The 16015-nt window shown below is 45.6% G+C and overlaps 1 protein-coding gene across 2 annotated transcripts; it reads right to left on the bottom strand.

The window, feature by feature from the left end:
- Positions 1-5022: 5022 nt before the first annotated feature.
- On the bottom strand, positions 5023-15776 carry NDUFV3 (NADH:ubiquinone oxidoreductase subunit V3). Of its 2 annotated transcripts, XM_014839238.3 has the most exons (4): positions 15598-15756; positions 14169-14289; positions 7582-8667; positions 5023-5262 (listed from the first exon to the last, which is right to left on the bottom strand). In XM_014839238.3, the coding sequence occupies exons 1-4, from the start codon at positions 15643-15645 to the stop codon at positions 5099-5101; spliced, it is 1419 nt and encodes a 472-aa protein (XP_014694724.3). In that variant the 5' UTR covers positions 15646-15756; the 3' UTR covers positions 5023-5098. The 2 variants fall into 2 exon arrangements, with proteins under 2 accessions (XP_014694724.3, XP_014694727.3); XM_014839241.3 differs by lacking the exon at positions 7582-8667 and having other exon boundaries at positions 15598-15776.
- Positions 15777-16015: the final 239 nt, after the last annotated feature.

Below are 16015 nucleotides of genomic sequence, written 5' to 3'. Positions count from 1 at the left end.
AATCCCACTAAAATCAGGAAATGGAGTGTGAGAAGCAGGAAGCGCTCGGAGAAACTGAGCCCCAGTTTCTATTTTAGATGCACTGACCGGCTCTGAAAGCTGAGCTGAGCTGCTCTCAGGCAGCCTCCCAGCTCCCTTCTCCCGCCCTGCCGATTCTCCGGTTTGTGTGAGTTTTACTTTGTCGGGGTTTGTAAGAGTCCCGTCTGTCTCGCAGCCATCCCCTGCTTCTATGTGCAAAGGGTTCTGTGGTCAAGCCCTCCTCCTACCACAGCTCCTCGGTTCTGGAGCTTTCATGCTGATTCATCTCTTCATCTCTTAGGGGGCTGGAGTTCACTGTCTAGTTCCCTCCTGGGAAGGGCCCCTAGGTGGTAAATTTTCTGAAGAAAACAGTTAGAAGACGGTACCAGCGGAGGGCAGGCAAAAATGATCTCTCTGAAGGTTAGCTGCCCAACAAATGGAACAGAAACAGAAAGTGTATTTAGATACACACAGGAAAATTTGCTCAAAATGAAGGATTGTTTCAAATAATAGAATGAGAAACAGAGACAATGGTTATTATCAAAGCAACTTGCTTTTTATGCCTCTAAGCATGGAAAACATATTTTCACCCACACTCTGTGGGATAAAAGTTATCAGATTAGCAAATATCAGAGGCCAATGACAGCTACTGCTGGGCAGGGTGTGAGGGGATAGGTGCGTTCGTAAACTGGTGGAAAGATTATAAACCGGACTGACTTTTCAGGACGGCCGTCTGGCTGTGTCCGTCAGAATCCCCACGTCCCCTGGCCACCAGCAGGGGCACCACACTCCAGTGCAGCACAGCACCGCTCTGCCTGGGGGAACGCACTGACCCGGTTCCTCTCTCTGCCTCGCTTCTTCCTTTCCAATTTTATTCTCCACCTTACTAGCAGGATTTTAAAAACTCTTTTTATTATGAAAGTTCCCATGCACCCAAAAGTTAGTGAGAACCGAACCATGAACTTCAGTGTGCCCATCACTCAGACTCAAAATTACCATTTGCCCTCTTTTATCCTCAGCGCCACCAGCCCCTTCCCTCATTTTTCTGTCAGAGTATTTCAAACAAATTACCATGGTGGGGTTTTTTAATAAAACAGGACAGCTAAATTCCTCTCCTACAGGTAGAGCCTGCTGTGAACTGGATGTTTGTGTTCCCCCAAATTCATATAGTGAGGCCCCAGCCCCCAGTGCGATGGTATTGGGAGAAGGCGGCGTCTGCAAGCCAGGAAGACAGCTCTGGCCAAGAACCAAATCGGCTGGCACTCTGATCTTGGACTTCCAGCCTCCAGAACTGGGAGATGGCACATTTCTGTTGCCTAAGCCATGCAGCCTGTGCTATTTTGTGATGGCAGCCGGAGGTGACTAACACAGAGCCCCAGCTTCTCAGCTCAGCCGCCACCACTTACTCAGCCTAAGTGTCTCCTCTCTCAAGCTGCAGCCCCTGGCAATGCCCAACGACTGACTGTTTCTTGAAAACCAGCTTCTGTTTCAGCGTCCAGGCCTTTGCATGTACCCATCCTGGTGCCTTGAAGACCACGCTCCCGGGCTCCCTCCGCCAATTCCGCCTGCACCTGGTGAATTCCTAGGCCCCTCCCAACATTCAGGCTGGGCTTCATGTCCCACAGAGCCTCCCCTGATGCACACTCACCTTCATCTCTTCCCAAACAGTTCACCTCTCTCGCCTTCCACTCCTGTCATCAGACTCAGCACCTTGTCTGGCAATGCTCTGCCCGTGCCTCCTGTCCCAGGCTAGCAACTCAGGAGAGACCCACCATCTTTACTGTGTTTGAACCCCTGGCCCTGGCCTAGGCCTAACATAGAGTAAGCATTTAGAATGTCTATTCCAGGCCTGTAAGAGTGGAAGTACTCTAGAAGGAGCACTACTGTAGCTGTTAATTTTTTATATCCTAGTGTTCGTTTCGGATCCCTTCTAGAATAAAGTCTCTAAGAGGAGGGAAAAGAGGAGGCTCAGGGAGAGAAGGCAGTAGACACGGGGTGCTGAGCACCTAAAACACACCACTTGGCCAGTCTTATCTCTGGCCAGTCCTTTTATTAAATTAAACAATCTATGTCGACCCTTTTAATACTGGGGTTGACAAACTGTGGCCCCTCAGACAAACCTTGCTCTCTGCCTCTTTGTGGAAGGCCCACACACTGAGAATGGTTATAGCATTTTATTTATTTATTCATTCATTCATTCATTTGCTGAGGAAGATTGGCCCTGAGCTAACATCTGTTGCCAATCTTCCCCTATTTTGTATGTGGGATGCTGCCACAGCATGGCTTCATGAGCAGTGTGTATCTAAGTCCACGCTTGGGATCCGAACCTGTGAACGCTGGGCTGCTGCAGCAGAGCACGCAAACGTAACCACTATGCCACCAGGCCAGCCCTGGTTTTAACACTTCTAAAGCATTGTTAAAAAACAAAAAAAAGTGTGCAACATTGACTGTATGTAGCAAAGCCTAAATATTTACTCTCTGGCCCTTTACAGACAACATGTGCCACTCTCTGCTTTAACAGAATGAATCAATTTTGTATAGTTTATTTCTCACACACCATCCCTGTGGGGTGTGGTAAATGCTGTAGTGTTGGTGGACTCCTTTTATAAGCCTTTGATTGCTTCCCACCTGCAAGGCTGCTGTCAGATGGCGTCAGGGGCCAGGAGTGAGCTGATGAGCAGTTCCTTGGGTTTTGAACGCTAGTTGAGTGACAGGCAGGAGAACACAAACTATTAAAACACAAAGCACGTGCTTGGAAGCCACAAGATAATCTGCTGATGTTGAGTTGTTAACCAGCTGCCAGTAAACATTAGGGCAAGAACCACAATAAGCAAGGACTGGACTTAGGATTTACATACAATCGCCTCCAGTCCAAGGGCACTTATTTGTAACAGGTGTAAGAGAACAAATGTCTAGAAAGATGCCAGAGTTCAGGTGACAGGAAAAGTATAAAAGAAGATAGAGTAATTACCTGATTTAAAGCAAACCTAGTAAACTGGTTTAGAAATCTCGTGGAAAAGCAAGCAACAGAAATGTTAACGCATCCCATGTGATTCATCAGCTCAGTTTCTGGAAATCCACCTTAAGGACACAAGACAAAATACAAATGAGTTTATTCCCACAGATGTCGCTGGCAGCACTGTTTAAAGAGAACATGGGAAATAACACAGATCCAAACGGCTGTGCTTGGTGCGGAACCATCATGTTGCCACCAGACGGAATAGTAAGGAGTCATTAGCAACGACGGGTCTAAATGCAGACCCACGCCTCCGCGGCTGACTGCTGCCTTTCAAGCCTTTTCAGTGGGCAGAGGAGAGGGAACTGAACGCCCAGGGAGACTGAAAGTCGGCCCAGCAGGACCAGTGCCAAGGGAAAAACATGCAAATTAAAATATATTCATACTCCTTTTTTTTTTTTAGGAAGATTAGCCCTGAGCTAACATCTGCCACCAATCCTTCTCTTTTTGCTGAGGAAGACTGGCCCTGAGCTAACATCTGTGCCCATCTTCCCCTACTTTATATGTGGGATGCCTACCACAGCACGGCTTGCCAAGCAGTGCTATGTCCACACCCAGGATCCAAACCGGTGAACCCCGGGCCGCTGAGAAGTGGAACGTGCGCACTTAACCAGTGCGCCACCGGGCTGGCTCCCATACTCCTTTTCATAGAGAAAGAATTTCAACTCTCTGTGGCATTAACAGTCCAGGGAAATGTGGTCTGCGGCGTCATATTCTATTCCCCTACACATCACAGGCGTTCTGTGGGCGGGTTTGAGAAACGGGCTATAAAATGAAAACAGCAGGATAGAAAGCTGTGTGTACACTACATGACTCCATCTAACCAAAACCACCACCACTGGGGAAATGTAAAATGATCATAATGGCTGGGTTAGCATAGTGGATTTTAGGTAATCTTACTATTTTCCATTTTTTCTTTTTGGCAATGTGGTTTCAGTACTTTAATTAAAAAATGTGGCTAGAAGAATCTTGCTGAGTTGCTAAGCCTCTTGGGTGGTAACAAAATCTGAGGCAGATGATCACGACACTAGTTTTCAATTTTGGTATTCTTCCTTGGATTAACTTGAAGAAATGTAGGATTATAGAAATGAATCATCACTTCTGTACTGTCTGAACTGTAAGCTGAATGGAGGCCAAGGACCAGAACTCAGACAGGATGAAGCAAAGCCCTGGAGTCTGGGCGCTGGACAAGAAGGGAACCGTGAGAAGGAAGCAAAGGCGAGCACGGCATGTCTGTGCACACAGATGGACACCACCTCAGGCTGGGACACGCCGCCCTCGCGAATGGATGTGGTCTTTCACCTCAGCTCTCGGAGTCGGCAATAATCTCATCCAGTTTTGTTCCTTTCTCAGAGCAGATCATTGATTTCATCCCATCAGGATGCCTGATGCGTGGACTCAGATGGAGCCTGCCTGTGCGGCTCACACCCTCAGCCGTGTAAGTAAGGTCCTCAGAGGTGAGCGAAGGTTACTGGCCAACCCAGAAGCCATCGGAGCTAAATCAGCGTTCAGCCACGTGAGCAAAGCTGCTACCGGACCCGACACCACGCCCACCTCTCCCTGATGCCCCACTGCAAACTCCCCCGAGGCTCCATCAAATACCCAGTGCAAGTGGGCAAAGACTCTGTTCCTTCTCTCATGACAAAATGCTAGAATATCCTAATCTCTGCAGTGCAGTAGTCAAAATTCGTAAAACTCCTACTTCTGCTTTACCAAGACCGAGATGCATGAAATGAGAAGGCACCATCACATTCATCAACCCTGGCTGGGAAGGCAGGTTAGCGCTGGACTGACCAGGGGCTCACAGAGCCACGCTGCAGGGAGCCAGTCCTCAAAGTGGACGGCCGTGTCCTGGGAGCCCTGACTTTATAATCGGGGGAAAGTCCTTGCACAGAGGGGTTTCCAAATACCCCTGAATAAGTACTAAGCAGCAGTGGTGCTAATCCCCTGTAGGTGTAAGAGGTGTAATGACGCACACCAGGCCCCAGGACTGTTGAGCGGACTTTATTCTTGCAGGCAAGAATGCAGCAGAGACAACGGCAGGTCCATCTTTCAACCGGGCTCTCAGTGTCGAGGTGACTCCCGTCCTGAAGAGGGCTGAGGCATCCTGAACTTTGAGAGTTCCAGGTTCAGGTCTAAGAAGGTGAACGTGTTGTAGTCATGATGCTGGAGGTTCTTGTAGGTGGTATTGTCGAATGGCTCGGTGGGCACGGCAGCCTGCGCAGGCTCTGAGGGGAAACAACACAGCTCGTGAGAATGTCCGCGGAAGGCGCTTTACAACGAGCCGGCTCACACACAGACTCTTACACACCAAGCATGCCTCATCAACCTACTTGTATGACTAAATGTCTAATTAGAAAAGAAAAGCCCAGGAAAGCAACAGGATTTTCATAAGCAAAAGAAAGGAATTAGCCGAAAATTTATTCTAACACATGTAGCCTTAAAGATGTAAGAAATAGAATAGTTATTACAATGCGTCTTAACATCTTACTTTGTATACTTCTAGGCCCTGGACATCTCAAAATTTTGCAAATGCCTAGAACAATTACGGAGGGACTTCCAGGTCACTTAAAGCTGCAGGAAAAAAGTTAGATCTACTAGAAATCTGTCTATAATAGAAATAAGCTATTTAAAGAAAATTTTCTAAAGGAGAAACTAAGTGAGCTTTCTAAGTCTCTAAATACAAGAAAATTCGATAACTCCAACTGTTTTAATAATAACACAGTTAAGGGGAACTGGAAATGAGATGTGTAGTTTTTGTTGTTTTAACTTTTTTTGGAAAAAGTTGTTGGTATACTTTAGACTTATAAACTAAAAAATACTAACTTAGATTTAAGTGGAAAAAAGAATTAAAATCCATACATCTACACATTGGGTAATCTTGAAACTAAAAGTGTGTGTTTGAAGCAACACGACGCGCAACATAGAATGACGGCAAAATGAAGCTTGCGTGGGATGAAGGCCAAGGTTTGGGTGAAGTCCTTACTGACCCCAAACTTGTGTCACGGGGCTCTCTCAGCTTCTACTCAGGCTGCACATAAATACCTTAAATACATTTTTCCCACTATTTGAATTCATACCAAAAGCTTTGTTTTTCAACTTTTTAGTTGTATTAACAAAAATGATGTCTCATTTAAAGAGCTGACATCTTTCCAATCCTGGTGAGTACCCTCAATGTGGTGTAGGGACATCTTCAAAGCGGAACGCATTAATATAGCCCACACAGGGAAGGCGGTCACTGAGGGGAAAGTGGGCTTAGCAAACCTTATTGAAACCACCCCACCTGGAAGGCACGGCGCCGGGCAGCTGCGGTGAGGCCTACGCAGTGGCACCCGTCCACCCTGCACAGACACAGCCCCTGCAACGGGGGCTGCACTCCTGGGCAGCGTCTTTAGCCTCCAAAGGGCAGAGAGAATATTGGAAAAATAATACATCCATGAAAAATTAGAAGCAAATTTTTCTCAAAAAGGCTTGACATCTGAAAACCCCAAATTCTCTGTGTTTTTATCCTGAAGGTTCTGGCATTCCTCTCCAATTTACAGCAGAATAACTAAAACAGTAGCATCAGGAAATGCAATTCTTGACGTCTTGAGAAGTCTGGCAAGCGCTGGCACATTGCATATTAATGAAAGAGGGAGAAAATGGAGACAGAAGAAAACACATAAATTCTGTCAACATAACGCAACCGATGACAATAATCACCAGGTAATGTAAATTAGGCAAGGAGGTTTTGAAAGGAAGAAAGAGCAAACAGGAAGGAGCTGGGCTGGTTAGCAATGCATTTTAAAGATGTCCCAAAGAGCCACAGATTCTAAAACTGGAGACCTCCTGTACCGTTTTGCCATGACCCACCTAAAGCACATTATATTTTATAAAGGTCGATGCACGAGAAAACAGTAACAGGAAGAACAAGTTCCCTTTAAAAATGTATGGTAGCAAAAAAACCCTTCATATAAATTCAATATAGAAAAATAAAGCAGCTCATTGTGTTTTTCAGGTAAATCAGAGAAGGAAGCACTGTCCAGCGAGAAGACAACTTATGCCGTCCATGGCTGCCTTCGTGTCACTTACCGCTTTAATTCCTAACATGCGGGGTTCTCCCTTAGGCCTGAGGATGCTAGATGCAACAAGCTGTTTCGCCCACCCAAAGACCATAATACTGAGTGTCACTATCGCTCTTCAGTATGGGAGTCAACTAGGACGCCGTTTACTCAGTGAAATGCTCTGTAAGTTCATGAACACTTGGACACTCTCAAAAGTTAAGGGTGATGATGTTAAACTGCCAGTTTTCAAAATTATATTGGTTAAAGAGCAGGCAAGAGTGCCAAGGGCATACTCTTTCACTTCGAAATAAATCTGAAATGTTTTAGGGGTTCTGTACATAAGGTGTGTATGATTCACACTTCAGACACCCTCCTCTGCTCATCTGAGACAGTGTTTAGGCCCTATTTCTACTAGAGAATCTGACTGTGAGACTTCTTTCTATCACACAGTTCTTCAGACTCTAACCGCCCCCAAAGGACAAGGAGTTCTCAACCACAGTATACCCTGTGTGTCGTCCTGGTCTCCCAGTTGGGTTGCCGAGTCTTCGATGATTTCGCCCTTTTCCTCAAGCTTCAGTACTGCTGTCTTTTCATCGAAAACGTCTTTATTATGAATAGGAACTGGCTTCAAATTTTTTATTGGTACCTGATCTTCCAAAATCTCTTCTTTGGCCTTCACTGTTCCTATTACCTGCTTCCCCAGATCTTCTTTTTTGAACAAGGGAAAAGCCCTCTCCCCATCAGGGTCTGGTACTTGTTTTTCCAAACCTCCTTCTCTGGCCTCAGGCGCGGTTGCTCGCAGCTGTCTTCCTGCTGTGGTTTCTTCTGTCAGTTGAGTGGGCGCTGGGCCACCATTCGGTTGTGTGGATAATCCTGATTTTGTATGGTCAGATAAGATTTTTTTAACTTCAAATGGCTTTTGCCTTTCTTTTTCTATTTCATTTGATCTGAATACTTTCTGCAGTTGTTTCTCCTTCACGTTTTGCTTCATAAACTCTCCAGCTACTTGTGACTTGGGCACTGCTGGTTTTGGTCCATTTCTGTCCTCTAACAGCTTTGCAGTGGTCCCTTTCTTCTTTGCCTGATGGGGCCTCTCTGGAGAGGTGAGGTCGGGAGGTGGCTGCTGTGACCGGGCCTTCTCTTTTGTTGACATTGCAGTTTTGGGGGCTCTGCTGTCAAAGGAATGGGAGCCCTCTGGTTTTGGGAACCTGCCTTTGCCTTTGCTCGTCACCTGAGGATCAGCTCCTGAGCTGTCACCCTCCTCGTCTGACTCTGAATCAGAGGAGCTGGACGAGGATGAAGATGAGTCATCCGTCCCTCTCCTGCTCTGCTGAAGAGCTTCTGGATCGGAACCCTGTTTTCTGAATGGAGATGGAACTTTCTGAGGAAACTCTACCAAAGTCTTTCTTGACAAACGCTTGGGAACCCCTTCATCTGTGAATAGCCTGTGGTCATCGGGCTTAGGGCTAGCTACCATCCCACCTTCACTCGCAACTGACGGGTAAGAACGGGGTGAAGACAGGCTGTGAGACAGTTCAGCTGCTGCTGGGGTGGCTAGTAGCCTGCCCCTCTCCTTTGGTTCCACTACATCTAGGAAACGGCATAAAGAGGAATATTTAAGATTTTAATATTTAGTTACAATCTAAATTCATCAAAGTCACAAACATTTCATGACACATCAATCTGTTATTTATAATATCTTCAAGACAATTATCCTAAGAAACACTCCATGGACGCCCACTTCAGTGAAGGCCAAGCCACAGGGGAGAGAGAGCAGCAAGAAACGTAGACGTTTCCCTTTGTAGCTGAAAATTTAAAAAATGGGGATTTTTACCAACAGAAGTAACAAACGCCTCCGTTTTTCACAATGAGAGCTTCTTTGATGATAATTATTGAAGTTTTACAAATGTATAATTTCTTAAGGCTCTAAAAGCCTGATGCTTTTCAAATATTAAAAAAGTTATCCATACTGTATGAACTTGAACTTTCTGTACAAAGTAGTGATGAGCCTGGTTTGGGTTTGGGTATGCACATACGTGTGTTTAAGAGTAGGGGGTCGGAGGAGGGGGTCATGTCTCACGTCGTTCAAATGAAGCTGCCCCTAAGAGAGAGAAAGTCCTTCAAAACCACAAGTCATCTGGGGATTTCTTCAGCCAAGGAAAATGAAAGTATTACAAGACTAAAGAAGTCTAAAGTAATTTGATATCATATATGTCACTGGAAACAACAGGTTTTAAACTGTAAAAAATAAGTGCTAATATAAAAGTCTTACATTTTATAGAATCAATTATGAGAAAAATGAAATCACATATAATACACTGATTAGAGCTGATTTCATTCCATTTTTTCAGGTGGTAAATCTTTTCTAACCATACAGATCAGAAGGAAAATATACGACAAGTTTTATAAATTACAATTACTTTTCAAATGTAAAGCAAAATGTTTTAAAAAATCACAGATGGGCATACTCTAAATCTAGTCTTTATTTTCAAGTCTAGGAGTCTATTTTCTACTAAAAATACCTCAATCCTACTTCTCTAAAGTGGAAAAAATATATTCCTAACTTTCCTAGCTTACCAGTATCCAAAGAGGTTTTTGTCTGTTTTTTGTTTTGTTTTGTTTTTGAGGAAGATTAGCCCTGAGCTAACATCTGCTGCCAATCATCCTCTTTTTGCTGAGGAAGACTGGTCCCGAGCTAACATCCATGGCAATCTTCCTCTACTTTATATGTGCGACACCTGCCATGGAATGGCTTGACAAGCCGTACGAGGGTCCGCACACAGGATCCGAACTGGCGAACCCTGTGCCACTGAAGCAGAACGTGAGAACTTAACTGCTGCACCACCTGGCCAGCCCCAAAGAGGTTTTTAATTGCTTTCTGAGTTCAGGAACCCATATATAACAGAATAATAGAAAATGATCAAAAAAAACTGAGGAACAACTAAAAATCAGAAATGGGGCAAAGAGAGGTTAACGGTCAGTGTAAAAGAAAATGACTGAACATCTAAAGCAGTGGGTGACTGTTTGAAACCAGCACCTGCACCTCCATCATCACTACCTCCTCCACGGCATGTGTGACTCCGTGGCAACACGCCGGCCCAGAATCTACATTCTGACTGTCCAGAGCAGGTGCTGAGGCAGGGAACTCTCGGGACTCACAAAGAGCTCCAAGATTGTGTCAAACACAAAAGTAAGGCAAAGGCATGCACACGCAGTTGAACTCTCCCTTTTTCTCTCTCTCTGTCTCTCTACATGGTACAGCTCAGACATTCCTAATGGCAATGTATAAGAGATGCCGGCCTCCAAACCCTGCTAGCCTGCTCACCTGTATCATTAATCCACCTGTATGCTGAGCATTAATTTTCTAAGTATGAAAAATTAACTTAAAATAAGCCCTATCTTAGATAGGCTGCTTTGAATAGAAAAACTGTAATGCCTAAATCTCCCAAAGTATGTGATGGAGATTTTCTAAGTTGTAAGTTATTAAAACTACATTATAGGTTGATTTATCACCTACTGAAAATGGAAAGAAAATTTCAAATGGGATTAACAATGATATAATTTAGACATTTTGTTTGAAAAGGAAACTTCTATTATACAAGATGAGAATGCTTTAAGTTTCTTTTCTTCATGCTAAGTCATGGGAGAACTCCATGGAAAAGCCAACGGACTACACTATAGGAATGCTTTTTGCTTGTTATCAAGAGCCCATTTCTGGCCTGCTGCAGCACCGGCCCAGCGTCTTCCTCATGACTCAGAAGGAAGCTGGCCACGATGATCTGCAGTCACCCCCAGTCGCTGCTGTACCAAGGTGCCACTCTGCACACCAATCTGCCTTCAGTAGTGCAGACCGCTGCCTGTCACCTGGAAGACAGCACCACAATGCAGAGGAGCAACGGCCCTCACTCTGAACACAAGTATGACTTCACCTGTGTGTTCATGAATCTCTTACGTTTGTCTAGAGGCAGGACGCCCCCATACTCTGACAACGTTTTAGTTTGGCAGTGACTTTCCTTGAAAGATAAAAACAATAAAACACAAAGCTACCTAAATAAGGCTGGCCGTGGAATGCAACTCAGCACAATGCAGGGACTTTTAGGGACTGTTGCCAATGTCTTGGAGACTGTACCGGCCTCTGCACTAACACCAGTGACAGCACAGAGAGTTCTCCTTATGGCTTCTCTAGCTCCTCTCAAAATGGAACTTACATTTCCTGAATCTCTTTTCTGCTTGGTTGAAAAGTGAGGGCATGACCCTCAAGTTTTTGGTGGTCCTCCTATAAAAAACAAAAATGACTAGGGTGTTTGAAATGGATTAGCCACCTTAAAATACTTCCATATCTTGTCAATGGGTTAGAAAAGTAATTTCAGAAACAAAGATGCACTTCAACACGACATGAAAGAACAGTTATTCACATTTTATATGGTAATTAAAACTTTTTTTTACATGAGTTTGACTAGAAAAAGTTGGTTTCTCTTTTTTAAATGAATACACAAGAACTGAGATTTTTCAGAGGTGAGACAGCACAGTGATTAAAAATAGCCAGTGGGGACTGCTTGCCTGGGTTCAAATCCAGGCTCCACCACCGACAACTGTGTGACCCGCCTCAGCTCACGTCTCTTTTCACCTCCTCTTCTCGTCTATAACATGGGGTCCTGATAGTATCTACTCATGGGGTTATGAGGACCAGCTGAGATAATACGTGGAGTGCTCAGAACAGTGCCTGGCATGCTGGTTACAATTAAATACACCAAATCCCTATTTCCAGAGATTCTTCACTTTTCAAACTGAATTAAGGATTTGAAATGGATAATTTTGGCTTCCTGACATTCTTTAAAAAGTGACACAGGAGTTATTCAGTCAATGATTTATTACTGACTGTTGCAAAATTCAGCCTAGTGACTGGACTCAAAGGAACACGAGAGCTGGAGAGCCAAGGGGTCTGCAGGAGGGGTCAGCTACAAGGAGACCCCGGATTCTGACAGCTGTGCGGACGGCTCTCCTCAGGAAGGACGCGTGTGCTACGAAAAGCTGGAGCCCCAGACAGAATAAGGCAAAACGTGTTCTGTGACCCCGGGGGCCTGCCTCGGGGGCAGACTTTGACTAGAGATGAGACCCCAAGCGTGAGTGCTTAGGGGCCCCCGTCTGCATGCAGGAAACTTCCGTTAGAGCTTCCAAAGCCACCCACAACTGACAGGGGCTTCACCTGGCACGTGCCACTGGCGGGCAGAGAACATTTCTGAATCTTACACCCACCAAGCACTGACACTGCGGGGGAAACAAGAGGCCTGCACACGTGGATTTAGAAACATCACTTCTTTTTCTTCATACGGGGATTATCAATTTTTAAATCACGAGATACAAACAGAATGTGCATTAAAGACGGTGTAGTCCTGAAAGCCACCCTCCCACCTGAAAGCACTCTTGATTCACCCAGCACAGACATCTACCACCCTGATCATCATGTCTCACATCGACCCAATGAGGCTGGCACGCTGATCCCACTCAGGCACCCAGGAATTGAGGATGATGCATGCGGCATCCACCACGTCCAGAGGCAGAAGCTGTACGAGCCCAAGGCCAGCTCCCAGCTCAGTGCTCTAGTCTCATGACTGCACCCAACACGGTCACGAGATGAAGCACCCGTTTCCACTCACACACAGAAGCATGTTTCTAAAGGGTGGGGGGGATCTTTGGCTTTGCCATGATATTTTAAAATCCATTAATCCAATTTCATAAACCCACGAAATAATATTGCAGATATAAGAGTACAATTCACCAAGGGCAAAGATAATATTAAGTAATGAAATTCAACTAATCATTCATCGATAAACATTAAAAGAATGTAAAAAACATGCCAAGCACAATACAGAATTTAACTGACATTCTTTTTAACACATTTTCGGTGTGACAATGGTATTGTGGTTATGTTAAAAAAAAAAAAGTCTTCAAGTTTAGGATAACTATTCAAAAATTTATGGATTAGGAAAAAAAAGAACACTGGACTTAAAAATGAGGAGGTATAGGACAGAATTAAATAATCCTCCTGCTGAATTCAGGCCTCCTGTTGATGGGGCTGCAGACGCCACCAGGAAGGTGTTTCCTCAGCCGAGACCACGAGAGTGTGAAAGGCCGTGGCAGACTGGCACTCTCAACAAAATGCCAATATTTATAACCTACCGATGTTTGTGTGTGGACCACAGAGGGGAAAAACAAAACAATCTAAACACTTTCAAACATCCAAACTGAGGAAATGGTGTTTTGGTGAAAATAAGACAAACTCAAATTATCATATGAAGATTAGAGATTTGCAAAGAGACTGTACTTATTTTTTTTTAGAGTTAACTAAGGTTTCATCAAGTAAGACTAAAGGCAAGGGGCCTGTATTAAAATAAATTATTAATAATGAGCTGGGAGTAGCACATAAAATTCCCAGAAGTATTTAAAATATACTTGCATTGTCTATTTTCCTTCCATGAGGATATACTAACTGGTATTCAGAGGGAAAAATAAAGTAAAAACTGGTGATAAAAGTCAAAATGACTGTGGAAAGAGCTGAAAAGGCATCAGACATCATGCTTCATCAAAGTGAGTCATAATGGAAAACACTGCCTGCTCTTACTCCCTCTCCACAGTCATAAAACGACGCCCGAAACCCTGGACCGGAGCCCAGCGGAGCCTGGGAAACCACAGATGAGAAAGAACCAAAGACACTTAAAAAAGTCACAGTCGGGGCAGAAAAGCAAGGTGGGGCTCCTGACTCCCTCCCAGGAGTATGGGACCGTATTAGGGCCACCTAACTGCCACGGAGTCTTCATACTCTGCACCACGGCGCTACACGCTAGAGCTTGGCATTTAGAAAGACAGACAGAACCAGTTCAGAGCCAAACGCTGAGCCAAGGACTGCTATGTTACTGACGTGTGTGGTCTGGAATCTGTGACAGATCTTATGTTTGATTACAATCGGGACACTGCTGGAAAGGAAGAACCATAAATTAGGTAGGTAGTAAGACTTCTTTTCATCCTTGGAAAGCTGCCTGCCTTATTTGTTTTGTGTTCTCGTTCCCTTATGACTACCACTAAAATCTTACTTTTTGGTGGACTTTGCTTCTTGAGATTTGGTGGCTGTCCTTTTTCACTCTTTCCTGATTCTGCAGAGAGAGAAACGGTAGAAGCAAGTCCTCGAAACACTCGTGCCTCTAGGAATATAGTCTGACAAAAGAATGAACAAACACGGATATTTTAGAGCAAAGCCATTTATAATAGCTATTACTTCATATGAATACTATGTATTATTACTAAAAATGAATGCTTTGCTGTGCATTCATTTGGCATATTTCTGGAGCTTACTACAATTTTCATAATATACGCGTATTATGGAAATTTTGGAAAATACAAAAAAGCTGCAAGAAGAAAAACCTCTCGAATTCAAGGAGAATCACTATTAACATTTGATACTTCTCCAACCAGACTTCCTCCTGTGTATGTTTTGTAGTCTCCAATTACCTATTAACCTAAAAAATACTATGATTCTTTTTGTAAAATGTTCTCCTAGACTTAGAAAGTAAAGCAAAATAAATACTAACTGTCCATTAAAAATGATGTAGATGAATAATAATTGCTTCAACAGTGTTTACATTGGATCACAAACGGCAAACATTTTATAAAGTCTTAACTCACTCAGCATCTATTTACTATGGCCTACTAGCGCTGGGCCCTGCTCTAGATGTGTTCATTTACTCAGCATATATTTACTACCGCCTACTATGTGCTGGGCCCTGCTCTAGATGTGCTCATTTACTCAGCATACATTTACTACGGCCTACTATGTGCTGGGCCCTGTTCTAGATGCTGGACATAGAATGGAGGCGCCTACAGTACACATATGAAGGCGAAAATTTATTTTTCACGTTTATGACTGTAAGTAGGTGCATAGATGTACACAGGAAAGCTGAGAAAGTCGTTTGGAACTAGACAGTTCAAGGAGTAAACAATGGGCTCTAACAATAGATTTTCCCCCAGGCGTTCTTAACTGCTTTGCAATGAATAGTTAGTGCTTTTGTAATAAGGGCCATTTTTAATTTTAAATACAGTGAAGCCTTAGTTTTTACACACGGAGAAAGAAAGCCCTTCTGTCTCTCTTTTCATAGACGAGGTACTGTAAGCTGCCTTTTCAGCGCTGCGAAATAAGGCACCGGGGTCAAACAGGAACCTGGACGCCGCCTCACATCCTCTCCTGGTTAAGGAGGAAGGAAAGACGCTGTCCGCAACGGCACGGACGGCGCACGGCGGCACCGCACACCGGAGGCTCCCCAGGAGGTCCGGGACCAGCTGGGACCCGACCGGGGTCCGCTCGCCGCCCCCCGCCCCCCGCCCCCGGGACCCTGGGCTCGCCCGGCCAGCCTGTCCCGGCCCTACGCAGGGTCAGCACCCACCAGAACGGCCGGAGGTGGCCGTCAGGGCCGCGCCCCTCGCCCCAGCCCTACACGGGCTCCCGGCCGCCGGCCCGGCCCCCTTTACCTTCAGCACCCGGGCTCGTCCTTGCCGCAGCAGAAGGGAGGCGGCCATGACGGTGACTCGGGGGCGCGCCGGGCGACGGGCCGGGCGCGGCGGAGGTCGCGCCCGGACTGACGTGACCACTGCGCGCGCACCGCCCCCTGAGGTCCTGCCCCCTGGGACGAGGGCACCAATCACAGGCAGGGATAGAGGCGGGGCGGGGAAGCGGCAGCGCGTCACCACCACGGCACGCCCCCGTCCCCGCCCCCTTGGCCAAATGCACCAATCACAGGCAGGACAGGGGCGGGCAGAGCCCTGGGCCTGCGCGCGCACCCCGGCCGCGCCGGCTCCACGCCCACTTCGAGACCACGCCCCCTGGTGGCGCGGCCAATCACAGGCGGGTTGGTCTATGCGGACCCTGCGGCGGACAGGCAGTGTGGCG

The sequence above is a fragment of the Equus asinus genome, chromosome 18 (genome assembly GCF_041296235.1).
Source record: "Equus asinus isolate D_3611 breed Donkey chromosome 18, EquAss-T2T_v2, whole genome shotgun sequence".
Taxonomy (NCBI): Eukaryota; Metazoa; Chordata; class Mammalia; order Perissodactyla; family Equidae; genus Equus; species Equus asinus.
The sequence above is the reverse complement of the archived record's forward strand: the minus strand, read 5'-3'. Positions and strand labels throughout refer to the sequence as shown.

Excerpts from the sequence above, each read along its gene's own strand:
- NDUFV3 (XM_014839238.3), bottom strand. The coding sequence starts at position 15,645 with ATGGCCGCCTCCCTTCTGCTGCGGCAAGGACGAGCCCGGGTGCTGAAG. Across the intron at positions 14,290-15,597 it reads GACGAGCCCGGGTGCTGAAG|ACTATATTCCTAGAGGCACG; the intron begins GTAAAGGGGGCC and ends TTCTTTTGTCAG. Across the intron at positions 5,263-7,581 it reads AGACCAGGACGACACACAGG|AGCCTGCGCAGGCTGCCGTG; the intron begins GTATACTGTGGT and ends GTTTCCCCTCAG.